Below are 26,951 nucleotides of genomic sequence, written 5' to 3' on the forward strand. Positions count from 1 at the left end.
CAGATCAAAAAAATAACAAAGGCCATATTTCATTCAAGATCAACCATAGATGTTCTAGCAACGCACGGACAAGTTAAAATCAAACTCAAATTAGTATATCACATACAGGAGACAGAGTTTCGATCATTCATCATCACCAGATGATAAACACATACGCACGTACTCACACTATGAACCTGAACTAAGCATAATGACATAGAACTACACACACATGGGCATAACAAACATATTTTCAAAAACTTGCAGAAATGGATTCACAAGTATCTTCAGAAACGGTATCATCAGAAACATAGAGTTTGAGGAAGGATGAACATATGGGCAAGCTTTTTTACTGTCACAGTCATGGAAGCCAACCAATATAAACTAGAATCAAGGCACCTACAAAAAAAAATGAAATCAGATTCAGAGGGATGGATAACTACCTTCTTAGGAGGATGAATCCCGATTTACGTCTTAGCTCCTTTCGTCCCCCCCTTCTCCCAACGGTCCCTTCTTCTTTAAGTTCAGTTCCCCTTCCAGTCTTTTTTTTTCCTTTTTTTTTTCCTCGGCTGCTTCCCTCTTCTTCCTTTTTTTTTCCTCCTCCTTCCCCCTCTTCTCTCCCGATCTCCCCCCCTTTTCTCTCCTCCTCCTCCTTTTCTTCTTTTTCTCTTTTTTATTTACCCAATTTCCCCCTACTTTTTCTCTCTTTCTCCCCTACCTTTTCTCTCCTCCTCCTCCTTTTCTTCTTTTTTTCTTTTTTATTTACCCAATTTCCCCCTACTTTTTCTCTCTTTCTCCCCTACCTTTTTCTCTCCTCCTCCTCCTTTTCTTCTTTTTTTCTTTTTTATTTACCCAATTTCCCCCTACTTTTTCTCTCTTTCTCCCCTACCTTTTCTCTCCTTTCTTCTCCTTTTTCTTTTCCACTTTCGGCCACTTTTCTTTTTTTATTTTTTTTATTATTTTTTTTGTTATTTTTTAATATATTTTATATATTTTTTATTTTTTTATTTTTGTATTTTTTTTTGGCCGGACGAAAACCGGTTACTACACTATGTAATGTATTTGTGGAGAAGTTCTTATGCAAGAACGACGACAAGTACGTATTCTGGGATAGTTTCCATCCCACTGAGAAAGGTTACCAGACGCTCACCAAAATGCTCCTCACCAATGAAACAATAAGCAAGTTCTTCTGAGGGCCGCCTTCTTTCTAATTACATTATAATTTCCTAAATATGTGTACAAGCCATTGGAGCTTGCATAGATAGATAGATAGATACATATGATGATTTCATGTATAGTTCAGCAGGAAATTGGACTAAGATCCTCAAACCGTGTTGTTGTCTTATTTTTGGAAGCAATGACATCATCATTTACTATAATTCCCTCATCATTGACGGATAATAATGGAATTTATGATCACTTGGGGTTTTTGACTAAGAATTCATGATTTGAAGGTCTACTAATAAATGTTATTTTCTTGTTTATTCTCAGTCTGCGTTGTTATTATCGGATCATCTTTACCTTTCCAAGGGTTACTTGAGCAAGATTGGAAAAGGGTGGAGAAGAACAGTGGGAACTGGGAAATATATGGTCTTGATCAGAAGCAAAGCAGCACCTATTAAGGTCTCTAGCTGGTCCGAAACCTCACAAACCCAATGGGTCATAGCTGGTGTCACAAAAGGCCCAGTTCATCAAGAAATTATGGGCCTAGGATCATTCAATAATCCTCGAATCAAGGCAATGGATACACACGACTAATTAAGTAATTAATAATCGAAAATGTTGAGTTGAACGCATAGTGAATTCATGAGCTCTACATATCTCACATGATGCACATAAAATCATGTGGATACAACTCAGCAACTGAGATAACTCGGATACCAAATGTTGGTATTTACATCATAACTGACTAGTAATTAGCACTCATTTATAATAATGTAAAATGTTGAAAATGCACCAACCAGCAATCCACCAGACCTTTTTCATCCACCTAACATGGCTCAATCATATAGGGAATCTAGGCAATGACTTTGAATAAGGTGGAGCTCACACTCCCATAACACACCTGTAAAAAAGGCTACAGCCTTTTGAGCATTATCAACACTTCACATAAACATCAGTATTCGTACTAAACCAAAGTTCTAGACGTGGTACGTTATCTTCTTCATTTTAACAAATAGACTTGGTGGATTCCAAGTGGTCTTGCAATAAACCATCCACTTGAACTCCATTACTCCATGCTCCCAAGTGTCCATTTAAATATATGCGTCCATGAGACAAAGCAATGTATTATATATTTAGTAGTGGAATTGTAATTTTCCATAGAGAATTCAGTTCAAACACAACAAATTAATAAATCAATCCGTCCTCACACTTGTAATATGTGTTATGTCAAACCTAATAAGTGAATGGATCGAGTTTTATTTACGATACCATGTTAGAAAATTCAACACAAACACTATAAATCAACGTTGTCCGTTTTGGGTTAAAGGCCTATACAAATCTGTTCTCCGTAGCCCATAAAACATATCAAGTGTGTAGGAGAGATTAGATAAAGATTTTTTTTTTGGTTCTGGGAGATGCCTTTGTTGTGGAGGGAGACAGAGAGCGACTGAGGGGAAACATCAAGAGAAAAATGGTTGACGCGTGTGAGAGAAGGCATGTGCGACCTCGCTCGTCATGGGTCCACATGGCATGGCAGTTGGCAAAAGAATGGATGTTAGAACCAACTGAATATGCGTCCCCCTCCCCTCCTCTCCTCTCCTGTATGTAGTTGATGTTTCCTTTTATGTGTGTCATTTTTTTAAGTTGGCCAGTGATGGACACTATTGCCCTTTTCTTCATATGGATATTTTACATAATGGACAATTAACAACCATTCATGATGGGGATTCTTTTGCTTAATTTGTGTGTTTGAGTAATTCAACTATTTGCGGTTAGCAAGAGTCAATTACAACATTGATTACTAATCATTCTACACGCATTGGGTGCGTTTGTGAGTGTATTTATACCTGATATACTATGTTCGGATTAAAAAAGTGTTCGATCAAACGGTGTGTAATGGTATCATCGTATTATTAGGCATATCACATCAAATTCGTAATATCAGTTGGGTAAGACTCAATTGAGTGGTTCAGAAAGCCAAGTCTACCCCCTTACTTGACAACAATGCATTTTTCCTAAGCTTAGTGAATTGAGTTTTAATCCATAGTAGTTGGGCTTGATTTGTGAATTGTGTTTCTGTCAGTAGTAGTTGGGTTTAGGAGGCATAAAACCGCGTGGACTTGATGTATTTATTAGAACTAGATAACCCAAGACGGACAATATAATTGGTATGTATGAGATGTGGATTTTTTACACGATATCAGAGTGATTCAGTCCAATTGAACATAGCCTCTACTCCACTTGTTGGGTTTGACATAACCAAGTTCACCCCTTACTTAACAATAAGGCTTTTTTCTTAAACATAGTGAGTTGGATTTGGACTCATAGTAACTGGGCTTAGGAAGAATAAAGTCATGCTTGCCTAATACATCCACAGAAACTAGATAACCCAAAGCGAACAATCTTGTTGGTATGTATGGGGGATTTTTGACATGCACCAAGATAAGTGCTTCAATTCTCGACTGTGCAGGACACTGTTTCAACTCTCGATTGAAGCTACAGGGAACTGATTCAACTTTTAACGCAATGTGGTTGGATCATATTTTTGACGTCAAAATACAGTGTTTTTTTTTTCCTATTTTGTTCTCAATCAATTTTATTAGTATTATATATTATATTTCTACAAAAATAAGTTTATCAAAAAATAATTTATATCAACAAAAAATATTCAATTTTATTCTCATTTCGTCGTAATATCATATAAAATATTTTTTCTCCGCAAATTCATCTCATCTCACTATACTTTCAGAATTCGCCTCAGCTCACCTCACTTCATTAACTCCAAACCGACCCGTTTACAAATATTTACTGTGCGATTCCCCTCGGTGAACATTCGTGGCATTCTCGTTATACTTGACAAGAAGGGGGTATTTTCGTAAAACACATTGCTTGTTTGGCGTGGCGTCGTGAGTGCACTCGAGTCCAAAGGTCACTCTCAGTGCTGTGTCTTTCTCCTGCATAGAAGAGAAGAGACAAGCTACACCGAACCTGTGAGCCATAGGAGGATAGAGCGAGAGAGGAATTGTAGGTCTCTGTCCCTCTCTTTCCGAGCTCAGATCGTCCAAGACTTCCATACACTGTAGCAGAAAGAAGATCTGGTTTACGGAAAGCAATGCCTGTGAGTTCCAGAATCAGATATTTTCTTTGTTAAAATATGGAAAAACAATTTTTGCCTGAAAAGGAAAACGTAAAAGAATTACATGGAAAATGTAGGAATCTAAACGTCGTTTCGTAATTTTTGTACATTTGAGCTGAATATGGTGTCTGCGATTTTATTTTGGTGTCTCATTGCAGGTCCGGAGTTTCTGCTGATTTGTTATTATTGTAGTCAGACGAGACTTTAATATTGAACGGACGGGGAGGCTCCGGCGACGAACGGTGAGTTCATGGTTTTGAACTAACTTTGATTCACAATAATTTCACCGAAGCAGCTTTACTTTTTGGTCTTCGCACTAATAAAGTGTTTCAGTATATCAGTCACAGTGTTTTCTTCTTTTCTCGTCGAAGAAATCACCAATTCTTAACTTTCATTCTTTGTTCTTTGTATGACTTTGTTCCCTTTAATTTTTTTTTTCCCGCTGAAAAGTGAGTCAAGAAACGTAATGGATAATCTTCACCATTTCGTTGCCTGTTTTGCCATTGCTTTTGTAGTAGTCGAAGTGGACACTACAACTGCCACGGCTCTGCAGGTCCAAGATCTCGAAAAACAATGCCATTTGGAAGAAGATCTCGTGTAGGAACATTTTATCCGGCTTGAAATCAGAGACTGCATGCTTTAGCGCTTGGTTATAAGGAATGCAACTGGCGTAGCAAATCAGCTTAATCGGTAGAGGTAAAATAAGTTGCTCTCACTTAATTTCATTTTGCTTATCCCAAGAACCGGAGAAATTTAATCGAATTCTGTGTCATGATTGAATGAATCAGGTTGATTGGATAGTGGAGATGGAGGGGACATGGGAGCATTTTGGAGAGATTGCAAATGTGGCACAGCTTGCTGGCTTCGATGCGGTGGGGTTGATTGCGATGATAGTGAAAGCAGCAAGTACAGCACGTATGCACAAGAAGAACTGCAGGCAATTTGCGCAGCATTTGAAATTGATCGGTAACTTGTTGGAGCAGCTGAAGATTTCGGAGCTGAAAAGGTATCCAGAGACTCGAGAACCGCTCGAGCAGCTTGAGGATGCCTTGAGGAGGTCTTATATTTTGGTTAATAGTTGCCAGGATAGGAGCTATCTGTATTTGCTTGCTATGGGATGGAACATTGTGTACCAGTTCAGGAAGGCTCAGAATGAGATTGATAGATACTTGAAGATTGTCCCTCTTATTACGCTGGTGGACAATGCTCGAGTCAGGGTATACATTTCTGTTACTATATTTGTTGTCTTAGCAATAATAGGTATTGTCATTGTTGCCTTGCATTTTTGTGCATCATGCACGAGCTTTATGCTGCAGTGTAGTTGGAATTTTCGAAATTTTCGAATGCTGGACCTTTGACTTCGTAAAACCTTTTTTTCCTATGACTCCTCGTTTGCAGTTAGTTCCTGCTTCCCTCAGATATGTTCCTAGATTATGGTTTTCGTGATTTGTTCCGGTGGTATTTCTTTCTGGTAGTTCTGTTAGTCACCTTACGTCAGTAAATCCTTGTGTTATAGTTTCATGGTGCATGGTTTGTTGATCTTAAAGCTCGTAAACCACAAAGTGGGGGTGGGAAAAATGTTTTTACTATAGTAAGTTTCATTTATATTACTTCGACTTAATGTTTTCTTTCTAAAGCCAAGAATGCTTAACTAATTATATGTCTACTGCTACTAGTGTTGAAGATGGTAATGAGAGGAGAGGATACTTGATAATTCCTGTGTAGCCCTGATGTGAACATGAAGTCATGAAATATAAATGGTTACTGGATTAACGTGGTTAATAAAAATGGTCAAAGTAAACTCTCTGAGGCTTTCTGTAAAGGCTGAAAAACTCTTTCAGATAATGTGCACTCATTCAAATCTTTCGTATCAGCATTAGCACAATCATTTGAATTATGAACAGCAGCACGAGAAGGATGATCTGTTGCAGATTCTATAGGTAGCTAATGGTTTAAGCCTCCAGGAAAATGCAGACACAAGAATGAAAGAATTGGACATCGGCAGAAGTAGCCAATTCTAGGCTTCTTGTTATGTGTTTAGTTATGTGCTGACTAGGTGATTGAGTAAGAGATCTGGAATCTGTCTTATGGAAAGAACTCGGAATTGAAATGCATACTTTTTTTTGGGTCCTTGCTGATTTCTCATATGAACAAAGATTGCGTAATTTGATTTTTTGCAGGCCAAATTACAGTGAGATACTGATAATTCTACAACTGGGTGGGGTTTTATGGGACTTTTTTTTCTTCTCAATGTGAATTCAATTCACGGTGAGAAATCTATTGGTACACAGATCAGCACCATCTGTGTAGAAAACTGATAGGTGTGCATCCTTCCTTTATGTAGGATATCTATGCCCCAATCAAATTTATGGCTTAAACATCCAGGAGCCCTTGCTGGTGGCCTAACGACCACATGGTTTTCTTAAATGTAAATAGTGAATCCCAGGTGAACTTATAGTTTGCCAAGTTTTAATTTACACATGCCACCCTTGTCATTCTTGCCTTTCCTGTTGGTATTTGGTAATAAGAGATTGATCTCCTTGGTAGAGTCACTGCTTATACTTATGCGCAACTTGAGTAAATTATTCTCATTTGGCTTATATATCCACAGGAGAGAATAGAATATATTGAGAAAGATCAACGCGAGTACACATTAGATGAAGAGGACAGAAATGTGCAAGATGTGATCATGAAACCAGATCCATCAAAAACTGATACTGTGATATTGAAGAAAACTCTTTCTTGTTCCTACCCAAAGTTGCGCTTTAATGAAGCACTGCAGGAAGAAAATCAAAAGCTTCAACTAGAGCTACAACGATCACAGGCTCATTTGGATGTAACTCAGTGTCAGGTTATCCAGCATTTGATTGATGTAACAGAAGCTGTTGCAGCTAATTCTCTCCCTGAGAAGAGTTCACGCATCAAGGGTTCCAAAAAAATGGATAATGATAGAGAAGACTCATTTGAAGAAAGCAATCCTAAGAAGATTGCTTCTCTGAGAACTTCAAGGTTGGTTTGCTTTAGTCTCTAAGATAGACAGACAGAATGATCTGGACATAGAGACACAGTTTGTCTCTTAATTTTTTATTTATCTTACAGCAAAATTTTAAATTGGGGTAAAATGGTCCCAGCTAGCTTATCTATGGTTGCTGCAGGGAATGAGGCTTTCCTAACTTTCTTTGTTTGTAGTGGGTATCATGCCCATTCTTGAGTTATGAGTTCAAATGTTGCGAGTTATTGTCACATTTATTTATTAGTGTAACTAAAGATGATTTGACTTATGCCTATGGAGGATGACATTTTTATATGATCCAAGAATACTGAATGATCTGAAACCTTTGAAAAGTTTAATACCTTTGAATTTGTTTCAAATTTAAGTGTGTTCTGACGCTCTGAGGGTATGCTTTTATTTTCTGTGCAGAAACACATCTTCGGTTTCATCAGGGCATGATCTGCTTTCAAGGAAAGGTTCACATCTGCATGAAGAATGGAATACTGATTTACTGAGTTGTTGTTCAGAACCCTCTCTATGTATGTTCTTGTGCAGTTTTTCAGTTATACGAACATTTGCTACCTAAGATTCTGTATCTGTTGTTTGCCGTCTGAGTTTCCTGTCCTATCTTGCAGGTATAAAGACATTTTTCTACCCTTGTGGCACATTTTCAAAGATTGCTACAGTGGCGACCAACAAGCACATGTGTGAGTAACTTCAATTCTGTTTCAAATTTGTTTACTATTCAGTTACATATGGTTGTGTTAAAAAATTGTGATGTAGCTGCATCAAAAGCTTACATATTGGTCCAAGTCATGACTGTCAATGCTACCACCTATGCTTACAGAGTGGGGATGGTAGGGCCTTTTTTATTTGAGATTTATGAATGAGTTGCATGCTTGTTCTATTCTAGGATATTTTCCAATTGCAACTGGGTAAACGTAGAAATGTTATATGCATCCTCTTATGCTTTTGGTATGATTTGACAGCTTATATGATGAGGTCTGTCTTTCTGTTGTTCATTGATTTCAGCTTCGGCAGAAGCATGTAATGAATTGATGGCATATTCGTTGATATTGTCATGCTGTTGCTATACTTGCTGTGTCAGGAGGAAGCTTCGCAAGACGTTCAACATCACGGTAATCATCTGTGGCACTTCATGATCAATGATCACCACTGAGGGACTAACTTGTTTGAGTGCATTGTTGAGATATCAACATTGCTATCATCTCTATGACTATATCTATCACGGGGTGCATAATCTGTGTGGAAAAAAAGGTTTTCAAGTGTTTGGTTGAAGTTGTTTTTTGCTACCCTTTCTTTTTCATGTGAATTTCTTAACACCTTGTGATAAACATTTTCGCATGGAATCCATATAAAGTGGGTGAGGAGAGGGTCGAGCCTTCACTTTTAGATCTACAAACTTAATGACATCTTTTTATTTTAGTCTATTCTGGTTTTCTTAATTGACTCGTACTTCCTTTTACTTTTGCAGGGAGGCTTTATTGACGATTTCCTCTCACATTTAATGTGCTGCTGTTGTGCCCTTGTTCAAGAGTGGCGAGAGGTGGAGATCCGGGGGGATTATGGTATGTTTTAATAGACATTTTATAACTTTCTATCATTGAAAAGTTTTTTTGAAGGAAACTATGTTGCTTCCTCCGCCCGTGATGACATTTTATCATGACTGGTGGCTTTGCTTTTCATATCAATATGATGTTTCTGGTTGGGCTTTCTTGTATTACCATCAGCAGGATAGGTGGTCAGGATCACTACCGTAAAACGAGTATGTATAACACAATTAAAATCATTTTGCAGGTCCTGAGAAGACGAAAATAAGCCCGCCAGCCTCGCAATTTATGGAATCCTGAGAGATTGGATTAAAGGTTTTATAAGTTTCTGTTTGCAAATTCATAGACATGGTTTGAAAACTGGAGGTAATGGCACATCGTTTTTATTATATGAAATCAGTTATGAATTCGCCATATGTAAAGTATATATTCACCTCCCAGATTTATCAGTGTGTATCACAAAGACTATAATTGTTTACTTTAGTGTTCTTTGAGACCAGTTTGTTTTCCCTTGATCATGCTGACTCTTAACGGTGGCTTCAGGGTGGATGGGGCCCTGTAGCTCAACTTACACTCACTCTATTTTATCATTGAAGCATTCATACCAAACAATATTAGGGTCGGCTGTAAGTATCCGTAAGAGAGATTATTTTGCTCGGGAATTCTCCTCGTAATTTAGGAAAAGGTCATGCCTTGTTCTTTTGCTTGTCATATGGAGACCTGGTGTTAGTGCTCGATAATATTCGTAGGATCATAACCACTTTTGTTGACTATTGATTGCATTGAGACAATGAGACAAAGTTAATGAATTTAGCTAACACATGGTGCAATCTCATTCTCGTTGAAAATTCAATTCCACCAATAGGAATGAAAAAACACGACTGGAATCAATTCCAGAAATTATGCAAATCAATTCTTAAAGATTTTCTTCAAATAATGTTAACATTATGTGGTGGGTTGCACTTTTCTATATCCCATATGAGTATAAATTTGGATCGTCAGATCCATAGGCACAAGTCAAGTTTCTATTTACGTGCACATAAAAATTTCCTATTTGATGACAAAGTTATGCCAAAATTTATCAAGTGACAACAAAGTCATTACTCTCAGAGAATCAAATTTAGGACCCCATGAGCCTTGAGTTAATACAATTTGGTCTAAGAGAGATTCATTAACCTAAGTTATTACGAGTTAGTGTGCAAGCAAATGAACGAATGATATCATTGAGAAAAGATACCAATTGCCCTATTAACATCAAAGAAACTAGTATGTAACTTCAAAATGATATTGTCGATCGAACAACAACCATCAATAAGAGTCTCCCGTCATCTAAACTATGCCTACATAGAGCAGCCCCACGTTTTAAAGCTTTTTAATTCACGAACACTCTTCCACCGTGATCTCTGGCTCATGCAAATACTCGAGTAAAGGCACAGAGCAAGTCTTCCTTCTCGAGCAAAACAGAAATTCTTAACTCCGAAACAGGGATTAATGGCACGCGATTACCTTAGAAGATAGAAACAAGGCCAGGCAATAGAGCAATCGTGCCTCCGGTAAATTCAATGTTCAATTCTGTCATCTGAATTGTGCAATGGTGGCAGCTTACATAAGGCGGGAACATGCTTAACCTCCGAGCGGGATCAGGCTGCATCACGTTACCTCTAGAATCACTTCTTGCAAAATATGCTTCACTTTTAACCCATGAACAATTTCTTTTAGGTCCACAAGCCTGCTTCCAGGAATTCTTCCGATCCTTCTTTCCTCCATTACATCTTTTACAGCAGCAACATCCTCCCATCGACCTGCCACAGCATAAATATTTAAGAGCAACCGATAGTATGCAAAATTCCTTGGTTCTCTGTCTATCAGAGATTTTGCAATTCTTTCCCCCAATTCAATATCTCCTTGAAATCTACACGAAGCGAGTAAGTTAGCCCAAACCACGAATTCGGAGGACAGATCTTCAATATCTCCTGGCAAGTTCCTTAAAATTTCCTCTGCCTCCTGAACAAGCCCGGCGCTGACATGAACATTAGCCATGCACCAATAATGTGCAAAATTAGGCTTTATGTTATACACAGAAACCATCTCACTGAAGTACTTTCTTCCTTCTGTTAACTTTCCTGTACGAGCACAGGCACAAAGAATGCTGATAAAAGTAACTTCATCAGGAGGATTTGTCTCTCCATCTCCTGACCGAAACTGGTTCGCCATTTCTGCATATAATTTAAGTCCATCTTCTGGATTCCCATGAATACAGTAACCCAAGATCATGGCATTCCAACAGACCAGATTTCTGTAAGTTGTTAAATTAAATACTCTACGAGCTGTACCAACCTTCTGGCACCTGCTATACATATCTATCAAAGCTGTATAAATCATTATGCTGAATTTCAAAACTGTTTTGTATAGAAATCCATGAAGTGATCTTCCTTCCTTTAGTCTAGCTGACCTACCACAAGCAGTAAGCATACAGACCGCGGTAGTATCATTCATTCTCAATCCTTTCTCAACCATTTCCCTATAAAGTAGCAAAGAGACCTCAGGTTTCCCACCATTCAAGTATCCATTAATAATGGTATTCCAAGAAACTACATTTCTTTCAGGCATTATATCAAACAACTTACGAGCAACATTCAAGTCACCTACTCCAGCATAACAATGAAGAATCGAATTCCATGACACCAAATCCTTTTGGGACATTAAATCAAACACCTTTCTCGCATAACCCGCAGCCCCACAGTAGCCATACATGTGAATTAAAGAGTTCTGTACGGGTAACACCCAATCAACACAAGTCTTCACGGCCTGCCCATGTAACTTTTGTCCTGATTCAACACACACTGCCTTCGCACAACACCCAAACAGCGGCACAAACGTGAAGCTATTTGGAGAGAACCCATTCTTAAGCATCTCAAAATAGAACCCCACAGCTTGTCGTGGAATTGAACTATTCGAGTATCCCTCAATAAGAGTGTTCACACAGAACGTATTGGGCGAATCAATACACCCAAAAATCAAGACTGTGTAATCGAAATCGCCGAAATGCAAAGAATGTTGCAAGACCCTGCTGCTCCAATACGGGTTGTAAAATATACCAGAAGTCAACAAGTGAGCTTGGATTTGCAAAAGCTGCTTTATACTCCGACATGTACATCCTCTAAGAAGTTTAAGGCTTGAGTGATAAATAGAGAATGTTCTATTTTCTACGGAAGAACAAGAAGGGGAAGGGGAACGCGACTGAGAGAGAGTGGGATTGGAGTGAAGTAGCTCGAGATGGCAATTGCGATTCCGAATGTGGGTCTGAATCGAACCAGCTCTCGCATAGAAATTCTTGCCATTCATTTGAAAACTCAACGTTTTGATTGCCTGTTGAACTCGATTTCTCTGGATCCATCGGTGCACATTCCTCTTACAATCTCCTCTGTTTCTTGAAGCCTCAAGAGTTCAGGGACTGCTCCCGGCGACTGAGAGAGAGTGGGATTGGAGTTACGGCGGCATTTTCTGTCACCCACCTTACAGAGGGGTGCGCAACAAGGAGTCGGGTTGTCTTTTTGTTGGGCCATGCATGGGCTTTTATTTGGGCCTACAAGTATGGAAAACTGGATCAATCGTAAATTATCCATTGGGCCTAAAGATTTAATAGGATGTCCATTTGGCCATTTAAATCATAATGGACTAGAATCTGAATCTCTATCTTGGCCTTACTTAAAGTCTTAAAGGCCCAGGGACTCTGAATATAGAAAGTTAGTCAAAAGCCCAGCCCACTCACATTCTTAAACGGCGTCGTATGCAGCTTAGCTCCGTGACCCCAAAGAAGATGAACTCTGTTGTGATTGCCTCTGCCATCAGAGACCACAGAGGTTCGAAACCCTAGAGAAGAGATAGTTGAGCAAAAATCGGAATGGTCAGACTAAGCAAATCACTGATGAGAAATGCAGGGAATGGGATAAGCAAGACTCTCTCTGAGATTCTGGTCTGCCCACTCTCCAAACAACCCCTCAGGTGCCTCTTTGTTGTTCTCCTTTAATGCCCTTAATCATATATGAAGGAAAAACCCTGAATGAATCTTTTATTCTCAAATTTTATTGGGTTTTGTTTGAGACGTTTTTGGGTTTGGTTTTCAATAGGTATTGTGAGGAGACCAATTCTCTTATCAGTGACAGCATTGGAGTTTCGTTCCCGGTGAGTTTTTCAAATTCTTAGTCTTTACCAGTTTCAGTTGAGTTTTGTTATATTAGTCTCGGGAAAGTCAGGATTTTTATTCCAATTGGTTTGTTTGTACGTCTTTTTCTTTCAAATTATTAATGTGAAGTGTTGGAGATATGGAAATGTGAAAGCTTATTTTCGAAACCCGAATCATAAAGACAGTCTTCTCAGAATCGATAGTGCAACAATTTAATATTGATTAGAGTAAAATGTTGAAGTGTTGATTCGCCAAATCCTATTGTCATAAGCATCTTCTGCAAAATCTTTTTAAAAAACCCTCTTTTGCTTTTGTGTATAATACAGATAAAGGATGGGATCCCTTGTCTTGTTCCAAGGGATGGCAAGATTTTGGACACCGATGAGCTGCAGAAATCTGATGGCGGTGCTGATTCATCTGCTGTAAATAAGCAATAATAAAGGGGTAGCTCTTGAGCTAAGTCATTGAGTTTGAAATGTTTTGTGCCGTAGAGATAACCGGATTTGCTGATTGTGAATTGTGTAATATCTTTGACCACTTTGCAAGAAAATGAAGATCATGTACCATGGCTTTATATAAATTGATGTTCTCCTCTGCTGTTGGATATGTGTTGAAAAGTAGTGTTCCTATGCAAGAAAACCAGTACTGAATCTTGGTTTATGTTACTGAAATTTTTTAACAATAAACAAGTGTGTTATGTTTGTTCTATATATAAGTATCCATGGGTGTTCAACTTGTTTGTTCGGTTATTTAGCTTTTCATCCTAGATGCAACTGAGGTTATAGATTCCCTCATCGCATTGATAATTTTTCTTATCGTGTTTTATTTAGCCTTAAATTATGTGATAAAGCAGAGGTTCTTACCAATGACACATCTCTTAGCAACTATCCCAGTTTCCTCGACCTTCCTGTGTTAGGTAGTTGCATGGATGGTCTTATGACATGTCGAAAACAAGTGTTCCTGTTAAATGGTCTGAACTGAGTGGCTTATTCTGTAGAGTTCCTTAGAGAGAGTTTAGAAAATCAATGCCAATGTTCATGAATCATTAACCTATTTGTAATGTAGAGGGATTAGATCTTTAGTGTGATTATTATCGATAGAAAACGTCAACTTACCAAACTATAAAAGCGAAATCAGAGCTGAAGTTTAGGTATTTAACTCTACACTATGAAATATATTACACAAAATGGTGGAGGGTAACTCTCTGTTTAGGTACAACTGCTTAATGTTAAACTCTCAGAATCAGCCCCTCCCAATCCTAACCACCCTTCCAAACCACGCTAAAAGACTGACCAACAAATAAGACTCTTTCCTGGACACACACTTTATCTTCCAACTCAAAACTGGTTCATTAAATATCACTAATAAAACTGTCAAGACCCTTCTCTCTACCAGCTACAAATGGAATTCAAGAGCTTCATCGCCTTAATCTACCATTTCGTCGGTCTAAGTGCCGTTGAAGATAAGTCGAAAGATGGCATGTCATACTCAAAAAACTCTGGTGAGGGTGTTGAGTTGTGTTGTGTGTGCTTGTGGAAGTTCAAGGAAGGAGAAGACATGCGGGTTCTACCTTGCCGTCATAGATTTCACAAGGTATGTGTTGATAGGTGGTTTAGTGCTTGTCGGAGGACCTGTCCGGTTTGCCGGTTTTCGATGGCAGAAGAAGAAGAAGAAGAGAATGTTCAGAAGTCAGAAGAAGAGTTCACTGAAGAGATGGTTATATGGTTTTCTTCTTTCCATATAGCAGGGTTTTAGATCTTGCAGTCTTGTGATGCTGGATTGACTGCTTAAACACCCAATACCCAATACCCAACACCACATTTATGTACTTACGAACACTTGAGAGAAGAAACAAAAGACATCAGTTTCTATAAGAAATATGGGCTCTAATTTGTCTATGGGCTTTGAAATCTACAACCCAAATAAGCCCACCGTTGCCAACAAATCATTTGATCTCCATGCATGCTCTTGACAAATCCCCGACAATGAATTGTCAATCAACCCCAAAAAAATGTCATTTGTCTTCCACAGACATTACCAATATCATCTTTCTGAGTGCACAAATATGGATAAGCCAACATGCTTATCCTCATGATTAATGCAACTTTTTCGAAATTGATTGTCAAATATTCAAACGTTACAATTTAGTAATGCAAAGTTTAAATTTGTTCCAATTCCGTAACTTGGACAGATTTTGAGATTTTCGGACAATCAACGTGGTTATGACTTTCGGGGGCAATGACGAAAAGTGGATAATAACTTCATTGATGAAATCCCAAACACAAAATCACTTGTATAAGTTGCAATATTTCATTTTCATGATCCTTATATGTACAAGAGACGATCAATACTTTTTCTATTGAATTACCTTTTCTTAGACACTAATTCACTCCAAAAGAAGCAGCCTAAAACCCTAGCCTTCCCCATTGGAGTTGTATACATATATACATTTATTGTGTATATATAGGTTAGTTGGATCCTTGTAAACGGTTAGCAAGGATTTGGTTGACAGAACTGAAAGTTGGGCAAATGCAAATTCAAACAAGCCTTGAAAAAATGGCTCAAATTTCCTAGTACTATTCATTGGGGACCCACAAACATCAAAACTTGATGTACTATTACATGGGTACACATTGTTATCCAACGGTTAATATAACTCTATGTTGTTCTATCCAATGGGTCATAGAGTGACACCTGCAGAAAAATAGAAAGAATCAGAATCTAATTGAATATCTTCTTTTTTTTCTCTGCTAGTTCTAGTCTTGACAGTCACTCTTTATATTTTGCTGATAAGTCTGTCAAATCAATGAAATAGTGGACAAGAATGAGTGTGTGCACAACCCAAAACATAGAAAGTACCTGGTTTGGTTGCTGCCCTTCCTTTAGAGAGTGCAAATAATGAGAACAATACTCTTATGGTCAATCGTTGATTTTGCTCCAACTCATTTAGTCGTTAGGTAAGAAATTTCATGTATACGGGTTTGATAATTCGAGTTTAAATTCATATTGAATGTTCAAAAGGCAACCGTAAATTCATCTTGTGGTTCAATGTTAAAAAGGTAGTGGTTTTTTTTAGTGACTGTTTGTCTTTTCATATTGTTGTTTTTTAGTATTGCATTGCAATGGGTGAGGTAGAGAAAAGGCCAAAGCAAGGAGGAGTTAAAAGTTAAAAGTTAAAAGTGGGGAGGACCCAAATAGTGTTTGTGGCAGAGTAATACAGAGGTGACAGCTGGTCCTCGTCTAATGGAAGACTAGACTTTGCAATCTCTGTAAATTTCATCCCTCGATGATGAAGTGTAACGTTCAAAAGTAAATCGTGGGTATTTGTGCAATGTGTTAAATAACAACAAATAATTTTGTTTAATTTATCAATAAGACATCAGATTATGAATAGTTGATAATACATTCCCACACCTAAACATTAAGTTTAGAGCTCGACCCCTTCCCCAGCCAATGTTCCGTCAAATTGATTTAATCTTGACCATCCATTCAATCATACAGTCTTAAATGATAAAGGTAAATAATACTAAAGAAATTTACACTCTCTATCCTCTTCCTTCTGTCGTCTTGCCCTTTTGTTCGATTAAGATTTGAGATGCTCTTCCCTCTCCCCTTCAATTCGATTGAGACCTAAACTCCTTGGCTTCACGTCCATCGACGTCTTGCCTTGATTCGAGCTTCGCTACTGCTTCTATTAGTTCCGTCAAAGAAGCTGTAGATTGATTTTATCGACCAATGTTAAAATCAGCTCCTAAGCATTCACAACTTGTAATATCACTCAAAAATAAACCTGTAATATCATTTCAACTATGTTCACAAGGGGGGAAGAGATAAAAGCTAGAAAGTGAAGACAGAAAACGAATCCAAGCGTATGAGGGTCTATAATTTTTTTGAGTGATTTTTACCTTTATTTATTTAAGATCGTTGGATTGAAGGGATGGTTAAGATTAAATTGATTTCACGTAACTGTTGCAATCTACATTGTAGCCAACTATCCCAAAAAAAAAACAAGGTAATAGAATTAGAGATAGAAGAGTTGATTTGATAGAGTCGCGCCATGGCACATGCCAAACAATCAACAAAAACTTTGAGATCATATATTGAGTATTTGTCGAGTAGCCATATGTTGAATCATATAAGACAATATTGGTTGTGTGGATCTAGTGTTGTCATTGCGCACTCCAATCTCCCTATCAACTTGTTTTATGAGCCTAAGAATCAATGACGATAACCTAAAAAGAATAAAGTCATGCATGACTTATCCCAAAATAGATAATATTGATTTGTAGTGTTTAGGCTGGATTTTCTACGATAAACAAGCTCACCCAATCTCTTAAATCACTCTAAAGAAATCACTTCTTACATCAATTCTCGAGTTTTTCACAGAAGTCTTACAGATCTCAGTATTTTTGTCTTAATTATCCCAAATGTCGAGATTGACGCACATAATTTCATATATATCATGTGAGACTCACGATTTCACATGAATCATATGGATCTTTCACGACATACAACATATACCAAGTACCATTGAACTTGGGTGTGGGCTGCACTTCATTGGGCTTGGGTCATACTTGAGTCTCTCTTCAAGTCCAATTGCATCACCTCACTAAGGTCAAACCATGTATTTAAAGATATAGTACTATTTCCAAGAATCTCAACAGAGCACAAGCGAGAGCCTCCGTAGAAGAAGAACAAGACAAGTTTTTCTTCTCTCTCTGTTTCTCTCTGATTTTCAAGTCATCAAATGTTTTCTGGTGGGTGTGGTGGAGACATTAACTACACCGAAAACAACAACAAAATTCAGTGTCTCGACAGTTACAGAGCCTCATCTTCAATATCTTCTTCTACTACATGTTCGTCACCTTCAATCACAGTCCCATTAGGAGCCAAAACCATGGAAGAAGTTTGGAAAGATATCACTCTCCTTCAAGACCAGTCAATCATGACACCGAGGCCTGCAGTAACCCACAATCACCACCACCACCACCACCACCATCATCTTCACAATAATCCCAACTATACCCTCCAAGACTTTCTCGCCAGACCCTTTAACAGAGACCCACCGACGACAGTCGTCCATGGCAGTCCCCATCATGAGAGTCCTGTTTTGAGCTTGAATTCTGGTCCTGGGTTTGATTTCCTGGAGCCTAATGACCACTTGGGAAGCTCAAATGGCTCTGCTTTTACCAACCCATTTGAGGCTTTGGGTTATTCTAATGGAGTACCCTGTTTTGGGAACAAGAGGGTCCAGGAATCTGATAACATCTCCGGCGATAGAAGGCGTAAGCGCATGATCAAGAACAGAGAATCTGCAGCTCGATCAAGAGCTCGAAAGCAGGAATGTGAATGTCCTTTTTTTACAGTCAATGTGATTTGAATTTTCTCTGTATTGCATTGTGTTCTGAAGTTAGTGTATTTTGACAGGCATATACGAATGAACTGGAGCTTGAAGTGGCACAGTTAATGGAAGAGAATGCGAGGCTCAAGAGTCAGCAAGAACAGGTACATAAATAAAGAAAACCCAAATAGGGTCCATTGCCATTTTTATACTTATTCGACAATTCCTCATTTGGAAGCCATGTTTGTCTGGTTTCATGCTTTTGATATTGTGTCTTGTGTCTATACTTGTTTTGGGGAGGTCCAGTTGTGCTTAGCAACAGCAGCTCAGATTCCCAAAAAGCACACTCTTCATCGAACGTCAACTGCTCCATTTTGAGAAATTGGTGATATCAGAGCCAATCTAACTAGTTCTTTCCATGTTTCATGAACAATGGTTTTTGGTAAAGAATGCAAGGGGAATGAGAAAAATTACCTGGGTGGAACTTGAATAAGATGGGTCTTAGTGTTAGATTTGTTTTTCTTTTGTTGTTAAGGAAATGATAGAACTATGTGGGGGGATGGATGACAAGAATTTGAACCAACAAAGAATCGTCGTTTGTTCATATGGTTAAGTTAGCTGTTTGAATTTTTTATTACATGTGTTTGGGAGTTATGTGTTATAACATCTATTCTCACGTGATTTGATGTTAATTTTTACACGAACTTTGCCCCAAAACTTAAAATCGACCCATCTGATTTGGAAGTATTACACTTGGCCTGTGAATTTATCGAGTATTATGAACAGTGCTTTCCTATGGTTTGTAACCAAAAAAATGACAAAGGACTAAGGGATCAGTGGAGTTTGAAAAGATGGGACAATTATGTCTTTACTGGCTATCACTTCCATCTTTTGGGTCTCTCTATAGTCTATATATATATGCACGACCTTGTTTATCCTTTTTATTATTGCTAGTCATTGATGGCCCTCTTTCTTTGGCATCTAATGGTTTTTTTTTTCCCTATCTATTTTGTTTCTATCCCTATCTTGTCTTTTTCCCCTACATATTAGCTTGCTATCAATCACGATGAATGATAGGCTATTGCCCAAAATTGCCACTTTGATCGAACCACAATCCAACGAGAAAAATGGGAAATTCTAGTAGTGATGAATATGGTGGGCGTTATGGCCATTTCAACCTCACTATTCTAGGACCATTGGCTTTTGAAGACCCGACTTTTGCATAAATGCATGTCATGTGACCCCTCCTCCCCCCCCTACCTTCGAAGGAACATCTATAGTATAGGGTATAGCTTGTGAAGGAGTGAGTGTATTGCCAAACAAATCACAGTTTTACGTACCAACTCAAATATTGCAAATTATATGAAGCCATATTGGGAATTTTAAGGGTTTGAATTACAGCTTCACTTTTGGGTTTAGGTCCTTTAGGATATGTGATCTCAATGACACGATGCAACCCATTGCAATCTGCACATGAACAGTAAAACTTTCCGGATTCACTTTGATCTATGATTAGGAATAAACTAAACTGTGTAATTCAAGCCAAATGAATCCGATAACCCTAATTTTGGTAGCATTATCACCACAAAGTCGATGGCTTGAATTCATCTGTCCAAAGCGATCCGTCCATGCGCATTTTTCATTTTCTAGCTTGGTCAACTGCGGAACCAGACATCCTCCATGGCTCCTACCATTCTCAAGTCTACATCGGAACGACCATATCAGATCAGATAGGACCAGGAGGGTCATAAAGATTTGTGTAATACCATACATATTAAACGAAGACACAATTCAAGCATGATGAGACATCAAATCTCTTCAGGCCTATCAAAAATATTGCAAACAAATTATTCAGAGTCAATGATGTTCATAAATAATAGTAAAATAGGGTTTAAACAAATAATTTGAAGCTGGATCTGTTCCACAAGCTCCAATTCATAACAATTATATAAATCCACCAAAACTAGTCCAACCCTGCTCGGCTCAAAATATTTTGTCCCAAGGACAAATTATCCAGTAAAATCTCACAAGTTCAAAGAGGAGAGAAGCATAATAATAAAACTCAAACGCATTTTAAGTGCAAGTGAATAAGGAGAGGAGGAATATCTAGAGAGAGAGAGAGAGCGGGAGAGAGACCATATTAGTAAAATAGAGCAGTAGTAGCATGGCGCAAGCAAAGCAGCAGCATCCATCCTTGCTTCCCACAATTCTGCAGACAAAAACCACCTAAAAATTTCTTTCCAATCAATCTCAATATTTAATTCCCTGTATCAGAGGATTAATCCGACCCCAAAGAACCCCAAAGAACTGAAAAAAAAGAAAAACCACCTGAGGGGGCAGTAAGAGGAAGCAAAACAAAAAAATTCCCCAGATAGGACCCAAGCCTACGAAAAATAGAGTGAAAGATGGGATCCCCAGAAACAACATATAGAGGTATACCAGGAGTCCATGCTACTAGTTCAAAATCCTACCACCTCTTTTCCCCATTCTTTTTCTATATCTTCCCCCCTTAGTATTGCTGCATCTTTCCCCTCTTAAATCACCTGCCTATTTAGCACCATAAGAAATTGGGTCTCATTGTACCAGGGCAAGATTATAACTGTTCTATAATCTAAGATGTTTTTATCATTGTCGTTATACCTCACTCTCTCCTTCTTTCTTCCAAGAACAAGTCTTCAAAAGAAAACATGCTAGCACTCATCGTCCTTATTCAAATTTCTTGCTGAAGTAGAATGATCCAAATTTGATAGACTTCCCAGGAGTCTTTTCCCCTCACCACTATGTTCTTGTGACTGATTGTTCACATCACGGGATGACGATCTCCTCAGAAATACTTCTGGATGAAGATCTGCTTGGTTAGATGTTTTGTCCTCGAGCGAAATGCTTTGAACACCAGCTATCAGTGTAGACTGAGGACTGGGAGCACTTGGAACTTGAACCTGAGGCATTATCCATCTCTCCCAATCATTGCGCCTCCTTACTTTGTTACCCTGCATTACGAAGGAAAGTGCATAACTGATCACGATGGATTAATGAAGGTAAACAGTACCAAACAACCAATACAGCCATAATTTTCTCAAATATCAGAAAGTTTCTATAGCGCCAAACCTTAACAAGTATTCACAAAAAGTATACCTGCACTTCAACCACGGTTGAACTTCTCAAAGCATCCAGGATAAGTTGGATATTGTTAGTTAATTCAGCAACCTGCAAAAAAAGTCACAGAAAGATATTGTCTTTGCACTGACGACTCACTTAAAGGATCTAGCAGGAGTGCGACACTACCAACCACTTGGTAATAAAACTATAAATTGTTTGGCTTGTGGCAGAAATCATCAAATTCAACATATAGTACCCGTAGAAAGAAAGTGGGATACTGGAACCAAAAAGACAAAGAATAATAAAAATAGTTACATAGTCGACGCAGATGAGCTTCCATAGTTTAAGTTAAAAAATAAAAAATCCAAACGTCAGAGATACATCAAAGGTTGCTAGAAATCAAAGCACTAATTCCAACAGTTCGTTTATGATTGTCCAGGTTTATATCTTGCATTTCATTGTTTCTAATAGTTTTATTTCTCGGAAAGAATGGAGAGCAATCAGATTCTTCATCTTGTTTCAAACACTGAGCAATTTTAATTTCACAACTGTACAGCATCACATAATAATTCAGCGATTAAGGTTCCTATCCAACTCATTAACATACAGGCGCACACGTACTGGCTAGGCCACTAGGTTGTATGAATGAATCTTTGGCCAGTAATATAGAGAGCATAAGAATTAACACTGAAATAACATTAATCAAAGGTGACATCATAGAAATTCACAATACATTTAAGAGTCCTAATATCACAAAATACAATGCCAGCTCCCAACAATCACCAAACCACATGCAAAATGCCATTGCATCTATCATCAAAGGAAAGCTAAGCATAAAGTTCGTTTTGTTGGTAGCTTGATATCATTGAGGTAATCAACTGTATAGCATCCAGGACATGGAAAACATAAAGACATCTAAGCAAATGAAAATTGACAAGGATACAAAATTGAAGAAACTTTTTGGGGATGATTGGTTACTAACAACCGCTGACTCGGGATTGAAACAACCATTCCTTATTATGGCCATAGCGTCGTTATTGCTACATCAAATGTATCAGTTGTGCCTAAACTACCAACCTCAAAAAAGAGGCTGAGAAACAAGGAATGTTGCTTAGGCCAAATGAGGTTTAATAACTAATAGTTATGACTTTGGCTGTTATCAAATCTAATCCATAACATCACTACCTGTGGATCTTCAGCAAGATGCAAGGGGGTTGATAAGACTCTTATCTTATGGTGAGACTTATGCAAGAGTATTTAGAATGCGATAATGACAATCTTGCTTGATACATATATGCATGAGTATAAGAGGCTGTGGTGACTCAAAAGGGGTGCAACTCAAACTTCAACCTAAGCAGACTACTTTTTTAGTTTTTTTTGGAGTGTTAAAAAAGTTTTCTAGGAGAAAAGCAGATACAATAGCGTCTAACATTACCTATAGGCAATATAACCGCCTTTCAAGAGACTGTGGTGACTCAAAAGCTAAACTATTACATATACTATGAGAGCACTTAGTGAATAATAAAGCCTACACGTCCCAAAAATTATGGACCACTATTAATCAAATACAATGAAATATCTAAATTTAGATAAATTTATGGACCACTATTAATAATCTGTTAAGCTTTTCCCTTTCTAATTTCTTTTTACAGTTTTCGTTTCACTACTGGTGTCTTTAGTCTACAGCGGCAGCAGAGGCAACTAGTAACCAGTAGTACCATAATTAAGTTTCTCTTCAAAATCGAAATTAGTTATTGATACCTTTAAACAAGAAAAAAAAAAAAAAGAGGCAAAAACAAAAATTGGGATCTTGATAAGCATCAGTGAAGAACATTTTGAAAAAAGAACCTGATTATTGTGGCGGCTAAGTCAGTAATCTATGAAGACATAAAAATCACATACAATCATTATAAACAGAAACCACTTGAGTATTACTCACCTTCTTGAAGCCTGCTATTAATTCAATTGAAACCCACCCCTGGTCATCCATGTTCTTCCGCAGGTATATATCCTTAGCCAAATTGTCACCACTTTCATAAACAAATACGACATGAAACTGCAGTCAACTTCCAGAAAAAACTTGAAATAAGAGGAGTCAGTGGATGTGGGTAATGCATTGCTACCTGAACCAATAATTAACTTGCTGCACTATCTTAGAATATATGTTGGGGTCTGGAGTAGGAAAGAACATTGGCGGTATTGGCGCAACTAAAGGCATACCCCTAAGTGATTCTGGAGGAGGATAAAAATAGACAGGAGGTACAAAATCTGAAATAGAATAGAGATCAGATACAACCCAACAGATATATAAAAAGTAATTTAAATTTAATTAAAATTTACCAGGAAATGCCATTGGAGCAGGGAAGGGAGGCCGCATAGGTGGTGGTCCGATGTAAGGATTGGAATTAGGAGCAGCCTGTTGTGGTGGTACATGTCTAAGCCTTTGCATAAATCTCTGCGGCTGCGAATCTCTACCGTAGAAATTCCCCCGGTCCTGATCACGTCTGCCCCCATTGTGGTGATGAGAACCATCTCCACGTGAATGGTGACCACCATTACGGTTTCTAAAGGAATTGCGTGGTTGATCATTGCCACTATGGGTAAATCCACTCCTAGGAGATGGACCGTTAGAAGATCCATTTCCATTGCCACCATTGTGCTTCTGCCGCGCAGGTGGTGTAGTAACCAAATTAGGAGCAGTTCCAGCCATCTATAGTACACACATTGCAAATAAATGATGAGAAAATTGACAATCACTCATCATGGTTGAAATCAACATCGTTGAAATAAACATTGTTACATACTTACATCCCTAAACAAATTCAGTCTAACCTCAAATTCAGTGTAGGAAATGTTAAATCATTTCACCCATTTTAACTTCAAATCAAAAGCACGAAGGAATATTTAGCTGATGTCCCCATAATTACTATTGCGCAAAGTATCATTTGCTTTCCATTCTTCTATTGTCTTAACGAATTTCAATCTTGTTCTTTCCTTACTATTTATTTGGTTTCATAACAACCTTAATTCCATGGAAGGAAAAACTTAAACCAAATTGACCCTGAAAAGAGAGTATTAAATATTAAACATCAATGCGTTTCAAATGATCCTATATAATAATGAAACATCCCCAATTTTTGAATTTAAAAAATAAAGAAATAAGGTGATTAGAAGAAGTATGATTAATTTACTATTAATAATAGTTTAAAGTTATATTAAGCTGGATGCTAAAAATTAAGTCAAGGTTCTCTCTTAATTAGTATATGACACGCGAATGTGTTCTTATTTCCCTCTACCTAACAAAATAACATTTATAATATGGCCAGTTAAATTAATAGCTAGTATCGATTACGAATTGTAAAAAATCATTATTGGTTCTGTGAAATGAGATAGAATAATGTTCTAACCCTAATTTTCTTCAAACAATTTTAATTGAGCACCGAATATTTTCTCCAATTAATATTTTGGTCTGGTACCAGTGAACAATGCAGTGCCTATAAAGTTCCAAGTTCCTTTCTTTTTCTTCGGTCTTTTAGATATTAGTTCTCTATACTGAATGATAATATCGTTTTGAGTTTTAATAATTCCTTTGGATAGACAATCAAACTTCTTTACTTTCCTCTATAATGAAAACCCAATGCAGGAAAACATATACTCCTTCAGACACCAAACAGACCAAAATGGTAAATATGTGCAATAGAAAGTAGACAAGCCAAACCTGCGTAGCCGGAATGGGGAGCGATGGCGAAGATCCATCTAATCCTTTCAATGACTCTGAAGAGGACTTGGAGGAAGCCCTAGCTGAATCAGATAGCGGAGGCCAGGAATCGGCTCCCATGACGAGCACAAAATCCCCATTCGAAGGCTTGTCCCAAGCCGGCCTCTTCCCAGCATTGCCATTGGGCCCAGGCCCATTCTCCACAGTTTCTTCAACGGAACCCGCAGTCGCAGGCATCCCCTGCTGCTCAGCCACAACAGCCACCGGCGATGAAGGTGCAGCCGCGATCAGTTCCGATTCTCCACCTCGCACAATCTGCGTCCAAGGTGGTATCACTCCCTTTCCTGTACGCCGAGATTGAGGGCTCTTGCTCCCTCCAGTATCCCGGTGACGAGGAGAGTGATCATTCACTGTCTCCGTTAGCGTCGAGGTATTAGTACTTTTGTTGTTGTTGATAGACATAGGCAATCAAACAATCAGATTTTCCGTCGAGGTATAGTACTTTTGATCGACGGTAAAAACAAAAACGAAGATAAATAAAAGATCGGTGTAGAGAGCAATGCCAAAGGTAATTTAGGGTTTACAAGAGAGAGCTCGGTTTCCAAAAATCGACGAAACGATGAGATCGCCGGAAAAGAGATCGTCGTACAGGGAGACGATGTTGCCTCCGTTTATTCCCTACTCTCTCTCTCTCGTGGCTTTACTCAAGGAATTGTGGGTTGATTTTACGTATATATCCTCGTTCTAATTCCATATTTACCTCAACTACCTATTCCTTATTACAATGAAATTAGGTTTCAAGTTTCAACACACACGATGCAATACCCAATAGAAAATTTCCACGTTAACAATATTGAGTTTTTTAATATTATAATAACAGCTGGCAAACACATTTGCATGTATTCATCCACTTGTCTGTAGGCTTTGTAAAATTTGTTGGGTTAACAATCGATTGAATTATGAATATGTGTATTCAAGGTTCGATTTTCAAGTATAAATATATTTTCCATGGTATTTCAAAAAAAAATTTGTTCAAAATAATTTAATTACTTATAATTCGATAATTAACTTAGTGATTAATTGGATGTACCATGAAGGATGATATTGTAGCTCTATATAGTTTGTTATACACGTTCATGCCTAGGAAAAGACAACTCCTCAAACAAGTTTTTATTTCATTTTAGTTAATAACTTCAATCCATATATGCTCCATTTAAGAAATATCTATCATTAGATTCTTAAAAATGGTGACGATCATAAGATTTAAGATTTGGGATGATCATAAGATTTAAGATTGTTATTAGTTTCCTCATTCATAAAAAATCTCAAAAATATAATAATTTGGAAACTCTAAATAGCAATACAAAGACATTGGGTTTGAGACAGATAGTCAACCGCCTCTCAAGTGAAATGGTTAAAACATATATTCGAATTTGAGTAACCCACTCCTACGTACTTATTAAAAAAAAGAAATAGAGTTTGAGATGGTCTACGCCGCTCATAAAAGAATTTATATAGAGAGAAAATTCAAGTCAAATCCAGTCCATTAGTCAAAGTCTACTATTAATTTTTTTATATGTATATTATTTATATTAGATTCTCAGAATTGTCTTGGTGGGCCAGCATCTGCCTACAACAACCCTTCAAGAGTTCAAGTTCAACTGCCCGAGTGCTGAAACGTCCACACGTGAAAAAAACCGAGGCTTCTAAAGTTAACCCAGCCCATGGAATGATGTGGGGCCAGTTTGTCAACTCTTCATCACGG

At 37.9% G+C, this 26,951-nt stretch overlaps 5 protein-coding genes and 1 pseudogene across 7 annotated transcripts; 4 read left to right on the forward strand and 2 right to left on the reverse strand.

Moving 5' to 3' along the window:
• The first annotated feature begins 4,055 nt into the window (after positions 1 to 4,055).
• On the forward strand, positions 4,056 to 9,341 carry LOC119999558 (protein MID1-COMPLEMENTING ACTIVITY 1). 2 transcript variants are annotated; one of them, XM_038847188.1, is made up of 10 exons: positions 4,056 to 4,261; positions 4,438 to 4,521; positions 4,795 to 4,975; positions 5,068 to 5,496; positions 6,891 to 7,288; positions 7,701 to 7,810; positions 7,907 to 7,978; positions 8,304 to 8,410; positions 8,767 to 8,860; positions 9,090 to 9,341. In XM_038847188.1, exons 4-10 carry the CDS (start codon positions 5,086 to 5,088, stop codon positions 9,140 to 9,142), a joined length of 1,245 nt encoding a protein of 414 aa, XP_038703116.1. In that variant the 5' UTR covers positions 4,056 to 4,261; positions 4,438 to 4,521; positions 4,795 to 4,975; positions 5,068 to 5,085; the 3' UTR covers positions 9,143 to 9,341. The 2 variants fall into 2 exon arrangements, with proteins under 2 accessions (XP_038703116.1, XP_038703124.1); XM_038847196.1 differs by having other exon boundaries at positions 4,798 to 4,975.
• A 724-nt stretch (positions 9,342 to 10,065) lies between these two features.
• On the reverse strand, positions 10,066 to 12,359 carry LOC119999550 (pentatricopeptide repeat-containing protein At3g51320-like). Its single transcript, XM_038847174.1, has one exon. The coding sequence runs from the start codon at positions 12,185 to 12,187 to the stop codon at positions 10,493 to 10,495; it is 1,695 nt and encodes a 564-aa protein (XP_038703102.1). The 5' UTR covers positions 12,188 to 12,359; the 3' UTR covers positions 10,066 to 10,492.
• A 294-nt stretch (positions 12,360 to 12,653) lies between these two features.
• Positions 12,654 to 13,653, forward strand: LOC119999570 (UPF0434 protein Daci_3569). The gene is made up of 3 exons (XM_038847226.1): positions 12,654 to 12,847; positions 12,973 to 13,027; positions 13,355 to 13,653. The coding sequence occupies exons 1-3, from the start codon at positions 12,747 to 12,749 to the stop codon at positions 13,463 to 13,465; spliced, it is 267 nt and encodes an 88-aa protein (XP_038703154.1). The 5' UTR covers positions 12,654 to 12,746; the 3' UTR covers positions 13,466 to 13,653.
• Positions 13,654 to 14,350: 697 nt separating this feature from the next.
• LOC119999566 (E3 ubiquitin-protein ligase RNF167-like) lies at positions 14,351 to 15,137 on the forward strand. The gene has a single exon (XM_038847212.1). The coding sequence runs from the start codon at positions 14,430 to 14,432 to the stop codon at positions 14,781 to 14,783; it is 354 nt and encodes a 117-aa protein (XP_038703140.1). The 5' UTR covers positions 14,351 to 14,429; the 3' UTR covers positions 14,784 to 15,137.
• Positions 15,138 to 17,775: 2,638 nt separating this feature from the next.
• On the forward strand, positions 17,776 to 19,061 carry LOC119996708 (annotated as a pseudogene).
• A 1,142-nt stretch (positions 19,062 to 20,203) lies between these two features.
• LOC119998808 (la-related protein 1B) lies at positions 20,204 to 25,897 on the reverse strand. 2 transcript variants are annotated; one of them, XM_038846261.1, is made up of 6 exons: positions 25,187 to 25,897; positions 23,809 to 24,130; positions 23,592 to 23,736; positions 23,408 to 23,498; positions 21,505 to 21,576; positions 20,204 to 21,359 (listed from the first exon to the last, which is right to left on the reverse strand). In XM_038846261.1, exons 1-6 carry the CDS (start codon positions 25,646 to 25,648, stop codon positions 21,060 to 21,062), a joined length of 1,392 nt encoding a protein of 463 aa, XP_038702189.1. In that variant the 5' UTR covers positions 25,649 to 25,897; the 3' UTR covers positions 20,204 to 21,059. The 2 variants fall into 2 exon arrangements, with proteins under 2 accessions (XP_038702189.1, XP_038702181.1); XM_038846253.1 differs by having other exon boundaries at positions 23,809 to 24,178; positions 25,187 to 25,894.
• Between the last annotated feature and the right edge of the window lie 1,054 nt (positions 25,898 to 26,951).

The sequence above is a fragment of the Tripterygium wilfordii genome, chromosome 1 (assembly GCF_013401445.1).
Source record: "Tripterygium wilfordii isolate XIE 37 chromosome 1, ASM1340144v1, whole genome shotgun sequence".
NCBI lineage: Eukaryota > Viridiplantae > Streptophyta > Magnoliopsida > Celastrales > Celastraceae > Tripterygium > Tripterygium wilfordii.